The sequence below is a fragment of the Rhinopithecus bieti genome, unplaced genomic scaffold (genome assembly GCF_001698545.2).
Source record: "Rhinopithecus bieti isolate Rb0 unplaced genomic scaffold, ASM169854v2 scaffold_37914, whole genome shotgun sequence".
Lineage (NCBI taxonomy): Eukaryota > Metazoa > Chordata > Mammalia > Primates > Cercopithecidae > Rhinopithecus > Rhinopithecus bieti.
The window spans coordinates 1,188,861-1,203,269 of NW_016816274.1; the positions used below are offsets into that span (position 1 = coordinate 1,188,861).

Genomic DNA, 14,409 nt, shown 5'->3' on the forward strand with positions numbered 1-14,409 from the left:
TTTCTTTCTTTGTAAATGGAGATAATGAGAGTAGCTACCATATGGGATCATTGTGACGACTGAACAGCCCCTGACAAATGCTAATGCTTAGGGACTTTTACATGGGTTTTGCTGCTATTATTAAAAATGTTTATATATATATGTATTCATACATATACATACATATATACACATACACACATATAAAAACATTTATATATAAATATATATTTATAATATGTAATATATATATTATATATATGTATTATATAATACATAAATATATAAAACATGAAATATATATGCATATATACACATACATACATACATATATATACACATATATATAGAGAGAGAGAGACAGAGGCTGGGTGCGGTGGCTCACACCTGTAATCCCAGCACTTTGGGAGGCTGAGGTGGGTGGATTGCCTGAGGTCAGGAGTTCGAGACCAGTCTGGCCAACATGGTGAAACCCCATCTCTATTAAAAAATACAAAAAAATTAGCCAGGCGTGGTAGCATGCACCTGTAATCCCAGCTACCTGGGAGGCTGAGGCAGGGGAATTGCTCGAACCAGGGAGGTGGAGGTTGCAGTGAGCTGAGATCACACCACCATACTCCAGCCTGGGCAACAGACTGAGATTTCATCTCAACAACAGCAACAATATATATACACACACACACACAAACACACACATGCGTCTTGGCTCTTCAACTAAGCCATCAGTTAGTTCATGGCCTCCCTACGGGACCCTGTTTTACACTTCCTGATATCCTACCATTTCTTGATGCCTGGTGCCTAAGTAGTAACTACATTAGGCAACAGCCAAAAGTGGATGGACTTTGTTACCAGAGATCACTGATGTGAGCTTCTGGCTTCTGGAGAGACATATTCGTAGAGCCCTTTCTCAGTGATCATTTCTACCTTTGCTGTGGTTTGCTGTGGGTGTGGCATGGTACCACAAATTAAGAGAACAGAAGAGGGCCAAAGGGACAGAGATCTTATGATTGTTCCAATATTGTTAGCAGGCACTGTGTACACACATTTCCTGTGTTATCTCATTTAATCCTCACCACAACTCTCTGAAATAGAAATATCATTATCCTCATTTTCTAAAAGGGAAGGCTGAGGCATTGAGGTTTTAATACCTTGCCCAAGTTGCCCTGTCAATACACCATTCTGATGCCCTGCCCAAGTCCAAGCCATCATGCCATGATGCCAAGTGAGCTCTCTGGCAATGAGCAGAGCTCCCAGAGATACACAGAAGCCCATGAATCCCAGCGAGTTGTCATCGATAATAGTGATTCTTCTTAAAATTCTTCATAAAAAATGTGTATTAGCTTCTCTTGCAACATTATCTTAATTATGTTGATTTAACAGGCAAAAATACAACCTGTCTTCTGCACTATCCAAAGTGTATTTTCCTCATTGTTTATTTTAGATTACTACCCTGAATGATTCATATACTTTAAACATTCTTACTGTGAGAAATGCAGTAGAAAATCTACAATTTTAGTTAAAAAATAAAGATAAAGAATGAAGCTGGCCGGGTGCAATGGCTCACGCCTGTAATCCCAACACTTTGGGAGGCCGAGGCAGGCAGATCACAAGGTCAGGAGTTCAAGACCAGCCTGACCAACATGGCGAAACCCCGTTTCTACTAAAAATACAAAAATTAGCTGGGCGTGGTGGTGGGCACCTGTAATCCCAGCTACTCACGAGGCTGAGGCAGAAGAAGCGTTTGAACCCAGGAGGCGGAGACTGCAGTGAGCTGAGATCGCGCCATTGCACTCCAGCCAAGGCAACAGAGTGAGACTCCCTCTCAAAAAAAAAAAAAAAAAAAAAAAAACTCCTGACCTTAAGGCTATATTATAGATTGGATGCCATTAGGTCTTTATAAACATTTAAAGTGACAACATTCCACTGAAATTCAATTCAAATCTAACTTGAGAATATTTTCATTTAATGGTCTATCTACACTGATAGAATTATTCAGTAAAATAAAAAAACAGTTATCCACAAATGTTCATGTCATTGTTTTAAGCCTTACATTTTTCATTATATATTTATTTAGCAATTGTGTTTTTTCAAGTTACTCCTTTTATGTCAATGAGAGTTAAAAAGCCATGCTGGTTAAAGTTTTGCCAAATAAGCACAAAGCTAACCCCAGCTAGAGAAAAAAAATGCAGAGCCCATGAATTTTTAAAAGTTCATACATAATATATCATAAAAGTAGGATGAATAAAATGGGATGTGGGTTTTAATAAAAAGCTCCTTGACCTTTTCTCAGAGACTCTGAGATGTAATCAATATCCAAAAAAGGTGTCTTGGGGACAAAACCAAGATTTATGATATTTTTGTGGGGAATGACACTTTCTGTTTACTATATCAGCTGGGGGACATGATATTGAATTTCAGAGAACACAAGAAAGGAAGGTATTTTTATCTGCCTGATAATGCTTCAAGGATGTGCTTTATGGTTCGCTTGTGACATCATATTTGATGGAAGGAAAATAACAACCGAAACAAGTGTTCTGAAGGCAACTGGGAAACTCACGTGCAGCTCAGCATCAGTTCGTGACTGCGTCAGACTTCGGCTTCTTTCCACCTCTGAAAGCAAATCTCCGGATGAAAGATCCAAGAGGCGTGAGTGAAGTTTCTAGGTAAAACCAAGCAGAAACATTAAATAGCGATAATTTAATTACTTGTTTCAAAATCCTGCCTTGGACAGTTAAATCTTAAAAGAGTTGGCATTTCCAAATTAGATAATACATGTCCTAATTTTTAAAAGTTTATTCTAGTTTATCAGTGTTCCGTACACGTATATGTATGTGTGTATGCAAATTACATTTTGTAAACAATAGTCATGCTTTTACAGTCTGTCAGTCTGCCTTGGAAGATACGTAGTAGAAAAATATAAGTAGTAGTTAAAAAATAAGCAGTAGGAAAACTATGAACACTCTGATATATTTATTGGGTAGTATGAAAATTAACATTTGAGATTCACATTAAGAAAACCAATCACCAAGTTCACCTTATTAGGTTGAGCAGTGGTTAAAATCTGAGCAGATAATTATAAAAGTGACCTTATTTCTAAACAGCACTGATCTTGTGAAATCTTCCCTTGGACACATTTTAACTCAAAGTCATTAATGTCATCTGTTAGGAACAATTAATGTGAATAGAAAATAATTGCATCGGGGACCTGGGGACTCTGAGGATTTTGTACATTAATATTCACGTGCTATTCAATTATATACTGAATTCTTTATTTCAGTTTTGTTTGGGAGGCCTGCTAAGCCAGAGACATTTCACTGTATTAATCTTGATACTAATTACTAAGGCTTTTCTGTGGACATTAAATTTGATCTGTTTAATTGCAAATACAATAAAACTCGTGATTTATGCCTAATGTTTCTGCTAGGCTGATGACATTTTGAAAATGGCACTTATAGCCTCGCTTGTCTTGGTTACAACTTTTGTGGCTCTAGATGCTAAAAAAATCTAATTGAGTAAGTAAATAATGCGGCTAAGCGTGCCTCTCTCACTTCTGAAAAGTTTTTGCTACTCCTTTTTCTCCCTGGAGAGGCCCTGCTGCACACTGATGCTGATCTAAGAAATGCCTTTGCTTCTTTGCCACTAAGCAATGTTAGAATCATCTTAGTGGGCAGGGCTGTCCCACAGGTCACTCTGTCCCAGCATATCTACCATGTAGTCAGCAGGGACTGCAAACTCCACTAAAATGAGCCACATTCTCTCTGTTCCCCATTCGACTCTCTTTAGGCTGAACTTCTGTGAGAGCCCTGAGTACTTGGTTAGTTGATTATTCAACAAACATGTATGCAGCTCCTCCTGAAGGACGGCACTGTGACAGGGCTGCATTCTATCCTCCTGCAAGGGTAAAGGTATTTTTTTGCTGTTGTGGGTTGGCCAGTTCTCCTTCTCACTGGACCTTCCATTTGTGTGTCTGTGGAAGTCCTTTCACAAAAAAAGAAAATAATTTCTAAACTGATTGCCTGTTGTTTTGAAAATCCAAATTTCTCCAGCAGAGCTAAGACCTCCGTAGGTAACCAAAACCATGACATTGTTTCTGGACAGTTTTTATAATCCTAATACTATAATCTTCAAGCTCTAGAATCTGACTTCCCTGGGGGCAAAGACAGAATTTATCTCATCTTGTAATCTCTGGGACCTGACAAAATACATCATACTTAGTAAGCAGCCCATTAGTGCTTGTTGTAGTCTATAAACAAAAAGATGTCTTTATATTTGACTCACCCATATATAAGTTTTAAAGATGGAGAGAGTGCCAAAAGAATTACAATGTTGTGAGACCTAAGAGTACATTTATCAATATGCAAACAGGACCAGAAGTTATGGGAAATGACATTCAACAAAAGAAATGATTTTGAGTGGTATATCATGTGATTTGAGAGAAGAGGCCTCAATGGATTAGCTATCTGACTTATTCAGTTCATGAATGCACTTCATTATTACTTCTCAGATACATGATGTCATGCTTTCACCTACTGCATGCATATATGCATCTAAAAACCCACCCTCCTCAAGGCTGTTTCAGTGGCTTTTATCCAAATGGGTCCCTTCCCTTCACTGAAATAGGGAAGGTCTGCATGGGAGAAAGGAGAGGTCCTGGGGCAAGGGCCAGGAGACCTGAGTTCTAGCCCTATTGAAGGTACACGTTCTACAGGATCTCAGGAATGTAACTGAACCTCTTAGTCTCAGATCCCTCATCTGCTAAAGAAAGATGGAAAAACTTAAACCAGAGCTACCATTTGATTCATCAGTCCATTACTAGGTACGTACCCAAGGGAAAATCAATCATTCTACCAAAAAGATATAAGCACATACATGTTCATTGCCATGTTATTTACAGTAGCAAAGACATGGAATCAACCTAGGTGCCAATAAGTAGTGCATTGGATAAAGAAATATGGTACATATATACCACAGAATACAGCCATAAAGAAGAATGAAATCATGTCCTCTGCAGCAACACGAATCCAGCTAGAGGAAGCCATAATCCCATGTGAATTAATTCAGAAACAGAAAACCAAATACTGCATGTTCTCACTTACAAGTGGAAGCTAGACACTGAGCACACATGGAGATAAACATGGGAAAAACAGACCCTGCAGACTAATAGATGGGGAAAAAGAAAGGGGGGAATGGGTTGAAAAACTACTTAGTGGGTACTATGCTCACTACCTGAGTGAAGGGACCTGCATCCAAAACCCAGCATCATGCTATATATCCATGGAACAAACCTGCACATGTGCCCCTGAATCTAAAATAAAAGTGAAGTTAAATAAAATTCCTAACAAAGTCACAACATCCAATGACAGAATTATAGGCATCAATAAGTGTGTATTTTCAGAAAAAAGAAAGATAGAAGTGGCTATTTAACCCACCACCACAGGTAGAGAGAGGCACTGTCATAGTAAGAAGGGAAAACAAATAGGATAATATGCTGAAATTCACACAGGTTAGTTTATTGTTATACCTGACAGCTGATGGTAGGTAATCTCTCAGATAATAAGGCACAAATGAATCATTCATTGTTATAGTTTTCATAAATATAAGGCAAATAAAAATTGACTTAGAAAAAATCTGTTTACATTTTAAAAAACAATTTATATTTTAATTATTATTTTATGTCTAAAATTTTAATTATTACAGGTATATAATAGTTGTTTATATTTATGGGGGCGCATGTGATGTTTTAATTCAGGTATACAATGTATAATGATCCAATCAGGGTCATTGGATTACCTATCATCTCAAGTATAATAAAATCTACTTTTTTGTTAAGGCTATATATATAAGGCTATAGGTAAATATCACACAACTTCACACAACTTCCCTTAAATAACTATGAAAGCACACAACCCCATAGAGACTACATTTCTTATGACAAGAATTTTTATAATAGACTTATATTTTCATCGTATATATAATACACAGGCATGTGTGTGTATAGCATCACTTTTTATACTGATAATATATTACCTGTGCTTCAGTGAAAAATAGGTAGAATGTATACATGAGAAATTTAAGTCACTGTCAAAAAGAGTGTAACTGACATAAGAAGGCCATGACCTCTTAAGAGGAGCTCCCCATCTTAGAGGGCAAATTTTCCATCACATACCCATGTATAGTTCATATTTACTGTTAGTGTTCATCTGAATAAAATCTCATCTGAAATACTTCAAACTTCCTATCTTTAATCTGCAACTCCCAATGAATTCTGGAGTTAGACATACTTTTCATACATGAAAAGTAGAGGACTACTCAGTATAGGTTTGAAGTAGGCCTTGCATCATCTGTCACACTGTGTCAGTAACTGAGATGCAACTGGGTTTCAGAGATAGAGACTCCTAATGGAACACATTTTCAAACCAGAGGTAAGCGAGGGATCTTTTTACTCAGATGCTTCCTTTGACGGTGATGGTCTAACCCTCCCTGTTAGACTGGCTTCAGTCTCTGGAATGTGCCCCTCCCCCATCTGAGTTGATCTTTGGTCCAATTTTCCATGGCACACTCTCCTCCTCCTGCCCCTAGATCCTGTCCAGTATTCAGGACGACACTGAAACCCTCCCTGTAAAGTCATCTATCCTCTCTAAACCACAGTGGATTCCCTGCCTTGAGGGATCAGACTGCCTCTCATTTCGGTCCTTTATCCAAAGTGCACTTTTACTGAGTTGTTCTCTGTGTAGGTTCTATCTTCCTAACAGGACGATCAGCTCCAGGAAAATGCAGGCCAATCCCTTAATTTCTACATTATCCCAGTGGCAGGGACGAGCTGGGTGTCACAAAACCTCGGAAACCTTGGCCCTCTTCTTTCTGGGTGCATGGCTGGCCTGCATTTCCCAGCCTCCTTTACAGTCAGGTGTGCCTACATGACATGTTTAGCTCTAGGTCATGGAGCCTGAGCAAAAGTGACATCTGTCCTTTCTTGCCGGGCCCAGGAATACCTCCCTCAAATAGTCTTCCACGCTCTTTATCCTCCCACTGGCTTGATGCAGCCAACTCAGCACAGCAACCTTGGAAGCCACTTGTTGAAGATGAAGCCAACCAGGTATAAGGAGTCTGGCTTCTTAAATTCTCAACTGGAAGAAAGCTACCCTGGGAAAAGAAACAGTCTTTTTGGACCTGACACGAGGAAGATATCAACTTATACTGAATTTGGGCCATGATTCATTTGGAGTTTGTTGTTATTGCTGACATTGACCTGGCTGACACATCTCTCTCTGCAGCCTACAGGGTAGCCACTCAAGAAATATGCATGTTTCTATGTATATAGTTCATATGTGTACATATGTGTACACACATGTACCAATATACAGGTATTTACACATGGATATGTAGTGCCTACATCAACAGCCCAAGGTGATACCCCCACTGAAGATTCTAGCTTCATAGGAAAGAGACTTGCTTTCTGTCACTATATGCAAGGGCAGGGGTTAGGAGATCATGTGAAGAGCTAAGATGTGTCACAATTTATAACAGAACGCATGCCTCATACAGGAGTAAAATACCAAGCTAAGCTTTGGGGACCTGACAATGCCAGGGCAGTCAGTGCCTGAACTACACGTTGGGTGGGTAATATTTGGCGGGTTCACTTGCCTTCAGTCAGTCAGTTTTATGTTCTCTATGCAGTTCTGTATCTGTAATTCAAGGCAGAGACATATCCCCCTCAACAGACTGTGCCAAGGACTGGCTGTCCTTTATCTGGCAGGATGAAGGTGGAGTGGACCCTTCAGGGTGGTAGTGACTGATTCTGCAGCTCTCTAGTTAATGATGGCAGCAGAGACTGGAGACTGAGGTGCATTTGAGCCTTTCAGAGCTGGGCTGGAGGGCCAGAGTTTTCCATTTCATTTTCCTCAGTTCCTCAGATGCTCAGTGAAAGCTTGCTGCACTTGATAGATTTCTGCCTCTAGATTTTTACTCAGCACCATGGTGATGTCTTAATTTTAAGGCAGCGATTGCTAAGGCCAGGAAGACACTGAGTCCTTATATATTGATGCAAGTTGAGGTTAAAAAAATAGCTCATCTAAGAAATTTGGGCAACATAAGAAACCATGCTGGACAAATCAAGTAAAATAGATTGGTGAGCAGCTTTTGCATTTACTGATGTACTTCCTGAAGGTTGAAAAGGAATGTATGAAATTTTTCATGTCAGGATTTTAGAAGTTATTAACTCAGCTTTAGAAGTAGAGAGGAAAGTACAAAAGGGATCATTTCACCATGGTTCTCTTCTCTTCATTCAGATTTGGTGAGAGAATTCATCTACCACCATAATCATGCGTATAATTAGTCTCCTCTCTCTCTCTCTTTTTTTTTTTCCTTTTGAGACAGAGTCTCACTCTGTCACCCAGGCTGGAGTGCAATGGCGTGATCTTGGCTCACTGCAACCTCTTGTCTCCTGGGTTCAAGTGATTCTCCTGCCTCAGCCTCCCGAGCGGCTGGGATTACAGGCATGCACCACCACACCTGGCTATTTAGTAAAGACAGGGTTTCACCATGTTGGCCAGGCTGGTCTCGAACTCCTGACCTCAGTTGATCCACCTGCCTCGGACTCCCAAAGTGCTGGGATTACAGGCATGAACCACCGAACCCAGCCCCTCCAACTATTAAAAGCCAAATATCTGCACAAAAGAGAAGTTTTAACTGTTCAGCACCTGACCCGAGAGAAGGGACGCCAACAGCTGCCCTGGCCTCTCCCCGTCTCGGTGAGTCCTCGCCTGCTCTAACCCACTGTCTCTCTGGGTTCTGCTGCGCCTTGTCAACTTGGCTGGCTGCTTATTTGGACCTGGCCATGTTTAGGGATCACCCTCCCTCAAATCTAGTGGCCCAGATATTGGGTTGATTTCTCGGATAAAGAACTTACTGCTTTTTCAGCTTTAGTTTTGTTTTCAAATCGTCTCCACTTTGGAGAGCTGTTCTCACCTCACAGCTTCTAGAAAGCTTCCTAGAGCCCCATTTCTGCTCCCTCAACTCTGTCCTAGGTGGGCTCTGGGCCCAGGGTTTGATGCCCTTTAAGCCCAACACAAGGGAAGCAAACCTGGAGTGAGTTCTTATGAAATCTCCTGAGTATCTTTTGATATTGCTAACTTCCTCTGATTTCCTGTTAAGTTCAGCTTTCTAGAGGATTTGGTGCATGTTTAAGAGAACCATTTTAAATATGACCCTGAACAGACATACTCAGGTAAATAAGCTTTGTTCCTTCTGTTGGGTAATAAGGCAATTTCACAGGTATGCATAAGGATCTCCAAAAGGAAGTTCCAGGAAATTTTCTAAAACAGCTTGGAGCCTGATGAAAATAATTTTTCTGTGGAAGCCAAATGATCTTCCATAAAAACCCCAAAGTTCTGCCTTATTCACATACTAGACTTACATTTTGCCACACTCAGAAGTGTGATTTTCATCAGTCCCTCCAGAATCCCATCAAGAGAGATTGTGGCAGATCCCTAGGTTCACATTTCACAAGTTTCATTCTATTCCATTAAGAATTTATTATAAAACTGAATATTACATAACTGCATATTATATAACTGAGTATTATATGGTCATTTCTTAGATTCACAAAATTTGAGACCAGGACAAAATCTTTTGGATAAAAGCTGATGTTTAATTAATTATGCCATTATTTCCATTTTGGGCTACAAAGATAAAACATAATATCTGCATTCAGCCTTCCTGCTGACGTGACAATGTGCCTTCCGAATGTTCTTCTAGAGACCCTTTAAAAAAAGTCCATCATAATTTGATCTCACTTCAGTGTCTGAAAGTTTTACAGCTAATTTTTTTTAGCCATCTGCAACAGTCCTTGTTGGAATTATTATTTTCCCTGACAACTTTTGGACTTGCCTTGCATATCAACGTTTAGCTGCCCTGAGTGCATTCTGTTTTGCTCTGGATGGTGCCTTGGCAAATGATATGGCTCTATCTCTTTTCTACTTCTCCAAGACCCAAGGTTATAAAATATTTTTGAAACAATTATTCCACAGCTATATTCAAAACCTTCTTCAAGGGTCCCCACTTCCATGACAGCCTGATTATCCAGTGGCTACCTAAAGGAGCAGCATTTGGTTTGGTGATTAGAAAGTTTATTCATGGTTTCTGCAGCTTAGACTGATGACCAGAGCATCTCATACCAATCCTTATCTGTTGCAATTCCATTAACAGCGCCCCGAGGCCCACAGGGTGAGCACCAATGGGAGGATGGATGAGGATGAAAACAGCAGACCTTGCCCTCAAGAGCCTCCACTCTAATTAGCCCAACACTAATTTATGCTTTATGCTTTTTGAAGCATCTACTATGTGCAGAGTCATGACTATGAGCTATGAGAGACTCAAAGGAAGCTCATTAACAGAGCTGACAATATCCCTGAGCAGACCAAGCACACAAAGGAGAAAAAAATACAAGAATTCTTAAGGCAGAACATGCAAACAAGATCACAGTAGAGTCAGGGTGCCATGCAGCTAGAGGTGGTGGAGGCCAGTGTATTCACCACACAGTTAAGGATATGTAAGAGAATATTCTGTGCAATAGGAACTTAGCTCTTCCTGCAGAGCTCCCAAATCTCTTGGTTTGAAGTCTTTACAAAAAAAAAAAAAAAAAAAAAAACAAAATATTTCAGACCTAACAGCAAAGTGACAGAATGTTGAGAAAAAGGACAGAAGGTTAAGGGTCCCATGGCAGGCCAGTCAGACCTGTTGGCAGGAGGACAGCCGAAGAGTGACTCGCATTTGCTTGCCAAGCCTGAGTCTCTGAAGCTTCCCTTTTGTCTTCTTCTGTGAATATGATCTAAGGGAGGAAGTGATTCAGCACAGCCTGAGCCTATTCTGGGATCTAAGAGACACAGAAGTGCCCTGAAATTTCCATTTTCATCACTAATTACTTTAACAGGTACTTTAATAAGTGCTTTCCAATTGCCCCCGCTGTTTTGTAAAATTATCTACACTGCGTTTTACATTTTTAATCAAGCTTTATTTTGAAAAGTTCTGACTTTCTGAAGATTTTGCCTTTTACATGTAGGGGAACACATTTTTTCCCTCTGATTTCACCAAACTGAAAGGATTAATTAGTGGGGAAAAAAAACCCCAAAACTTGATCTATCAAGACCAGACCTATCGGAAGCTCCACTTATGGTCACTAGAGTTCAATATATCACTTATTAGGAAGAAATGAATTACTCCTTTCTCTGTGGGGGGAAGAGACACTCTGTGAATTCCTTCCCCTATTCTAATCTCATGAATCTTCATACTACTGTGTGGAAGAAGCTGTCATCTTAGTTTTTAGAGATGAAGAACCCAAGATGACAGAAGCGAAGAAAGGCATCTGAAGTCACAATGCTACATATATTTCAGGAAGCAGGAGAGCCAGGATTCTGTCCCAGACCTGCTTCCTTCTACGTCCAAGCTCTTCCTATCACATTCTGCTTGCTTTTTCTACGAAGGGAGGGACGTGATACCATCATTGCTATCTTTTACAAGGCAAATCCTATGGAAGTAGCTTATTTCTGTCTAAATGTTAAGCCCACAATTTGAGCAACTCCCATCAAGTGAATTATGTTGCCTTGGTGATTTTCCTTCCCAGGTTCTGCTTTAGAGGCAGATAATTGGGAAGGAAATAATAATAATAACAGCAACAATAATAGCTGTGAACACTTATTGAACTCTTTTTAGCACTAAATATGTGTTTCACATATGTTATCCTTTTAAATCCTCATTACAATCTACAGTAAGAACTACCATACCTGTCTTACAGGTGAAAAAACTGACATACAGAGCTAAAAAAATCTTGCCTAATGTCACATAAATAGTATCTGAACCCTGGACAGTCTGACTGCAGAGTTCATGCTCTTAATTCTACCCAGTTAAATCTGGTTAATGATGGTTTGCTATAGACAACTTATTAAAATAACAATAACAATTAATCAGACAGTAAAATGAACTGCATAGAATTAAAAACTCATTACCTCTAAATACGATGTGATATCTTTGTTTGCTAGACTTAAACATCATTCATTCATTTACTCAAAATCACGCTTTCCTTATTATTATTCCATTGTTATTACTATCGGTATTTGATTGGTATCGTCAATTTCATTTGCTTTTTAGATCTCTACATTCTTTCCATTGAAGCGTAATTCCATATGTAAATTTGGACTTAACTGAAAAAATAAAACTGTGCAAAAAAACATTGAACATTTATGGAGTGCTCACTTGCAGGCGAGGTCTTGTGCTAAGTGTTTACATTATTACTATTTTTTAAAAATTTAATTCAATATTTTGTTTTATTTTTAATTTTCCATATTGAGGTACAGGTGGTATTTGGTTACATGAGTAAGTTCTTTAGTGGTGATTTCTGAGAATTTGGTGCACTCGTCACCCACGCAGTATACACTGCACCATATTTGTCATCTTTTACCCCTTGTTCCCTTCCCACTCTTCCTGCCAAGTCTTCAAACTCTATTCTATCATTCTTATGTTTTGCATCCTCATAGCTTAGCTCCCACATATCAGTGAGAACACAGGGTGTTTGGTTTTCCATTCGTGAGTTATTTCACTTATAATAATAGTCTCCAATCTCATCCAGGTCACTGCAGATGCTGTTAATTCCTTCCTTTTCATGGCTATGTAGGATTCCATTGTGTATATATATACCACAGTTTCTTTCTCCATTCATTGACTAATGGGCATTTGGGTTGGTTCCACGATTTTCCAGTTGTGAACTTTGCTATAAATGTGTGTGCAAGTATCTTTTTCGAATAACGATTTGTTTTCCTCTGGGTAGATACCCAGTAGTGGCACTGCTGGATCAAATAGTAGTTCTACTTTTAGTTCTTTCTTTTTTTTTTTTTTCTTTTTTTTTATTTTGTTGCGACGGAGTCTCACTGTCTCCCAGGCCGGAGTGCAGTGGCGTGATCTTGGCTCACTGCAAGCTCCGTCTCCCAGGTTCACGCCATTCTCCTGCCTCAGCCTCCCGTGCAGCTGGGACTACAGGCACCCGCCACCATGCCCAGCTAAATTTTTTGTATTTTTAGTGGAGATGGGGTTTCACTGTGTTAGCCAGGATGGTCTCCATCTCCTGATCTCGTGATCCACCCGCCTCGGCCTCCCAAAGTGCTGGGATTACAGGTGTGAGCCACCGCGCCTGGTCCTACTTTTAGTTCTTTAAAGAATCTCCATACTGTTTTCCATAGCAGTTGTACTAGTTCACATTCCCATCAGCAGTGTAGACGTGTTCCCTCTTCACCACATCCACTCTGATATCCACTGTTTTTTTCATTATGGCCATTCTTGAAGGAGTAAGGTGGTATTGCATTGTGGTTTTGATTTGCATTTCCCTGATCATTAGTGATATTGAGCATTTTTTCACATGTTTGTTGGTCATTTGTATATCTTCTTTTGAGAATTTTCTATTCATGTCCTTACCCCTTTTTGATGGGATTGTTTTATTCTTACTGATTTATTTGAGTTCATTGTAGATTCCGGATATTAGTCCTCTGTCAGATGTATAGATTGTAAAGATTTTCTCCCAGTCTGTGGGTTGTCTGTTTACTCTGCGGACTGTTCCTTTTGCTGTGCAAAAGCTCTTTAGTTTAATTAGGTCCCAGCTATTTATCTTCATTGTTATTGCATTTGCTTTTGGGTTCTGGGTCATGAAATCCTTGCCTAAGCCAATGTCTAGAAGGGGTTTTCCAACGTTATCTTCTAGAATTTTTATAGTTTCAGGTCCTTAATTCATCTTGAGTTGATTTTTGTATGAGGTGAGAGATAAGGATCCAGTTTTATTCTCCTACATGCGGCTAGCCAATTATCCCAGCACCATTTGTTGAAAAGGGTATCTTTTCCCCACTTTATGTTTTTGTTTGCTTTGTCTAAGATCACTTGGCTGTAAGTATTTGGGTTTATTTCTGGGTTCTCTAATCTGTTCCTTTGGTCTATGTGCCTATTTTTATACCAGTGCCATGTTGTTTTAGTGACTATGGTCTTATAGTATAGTTTGAAATTGGGTAGTGTGATGCCTCCAGATTTGTTCTTTTTGTTTAGTCTTGCTTTGGCTATGCAGGCTCTTTTTTGGGTTCCATATAAATTTTAGAATTGTTTTTTTCTAATTCTGTGAAGAGTGATGGTGGTATTTTGATGGGGATTGCACTGAATTTGTAGATTGCTTTTGGTAGTATGGTCATTTTCACAATATTGATTCTACTCATCCATGAGCATGGGATGTGTTTCTATTTGTTTGTGTCATCCATGATTTATTTTGTAGTTTCCCTTGTAGAGGCCTTTTGACTCCTTGGTTAGGTATATTCCTAAGTATTTAATTTTTTTGCAGCTATTGTAAAAGGGGTTGAGCTCTTGATCTGATTCTCCACTTGGTTGCTGTTGGTATATAAAAGA

General features: G+C 39.4%; 1 protein-coding gene and 1 long non-coding RNA gene across 2 annotated transcripts in view; one reads left to right on the top strand and one right to left on the bottom strand.

Annotated features, from left to right (window-relative positions):
- The window catches only part of NCKAP5 (NCK associated protein 5), an 830,344-nt gene that overhangs the window by 67,620 nt on the left and 748,315 nt on the right, over positions 1–14,409 (bottom strand). Inside the window, exon 11 of the mRNA XM_017854739.1 lies at positions 2,537–2,638. Coding sequence (XP_017710228.1) covers positions 2,537–2,638 — 102 coding nt within the window. The remainder of the gene's footprint in view (positions 1–2,536; positions 2,639–14,409) is intronic.
- The window catches only part of LOC108516968 (uncharacterized), a 47,777-nt gene that overhangs the window by 23,052 nt on the left and 10,316 nt on the right, over positions 1–14,409 (top strand). The window lies entirely within an intron of this gene.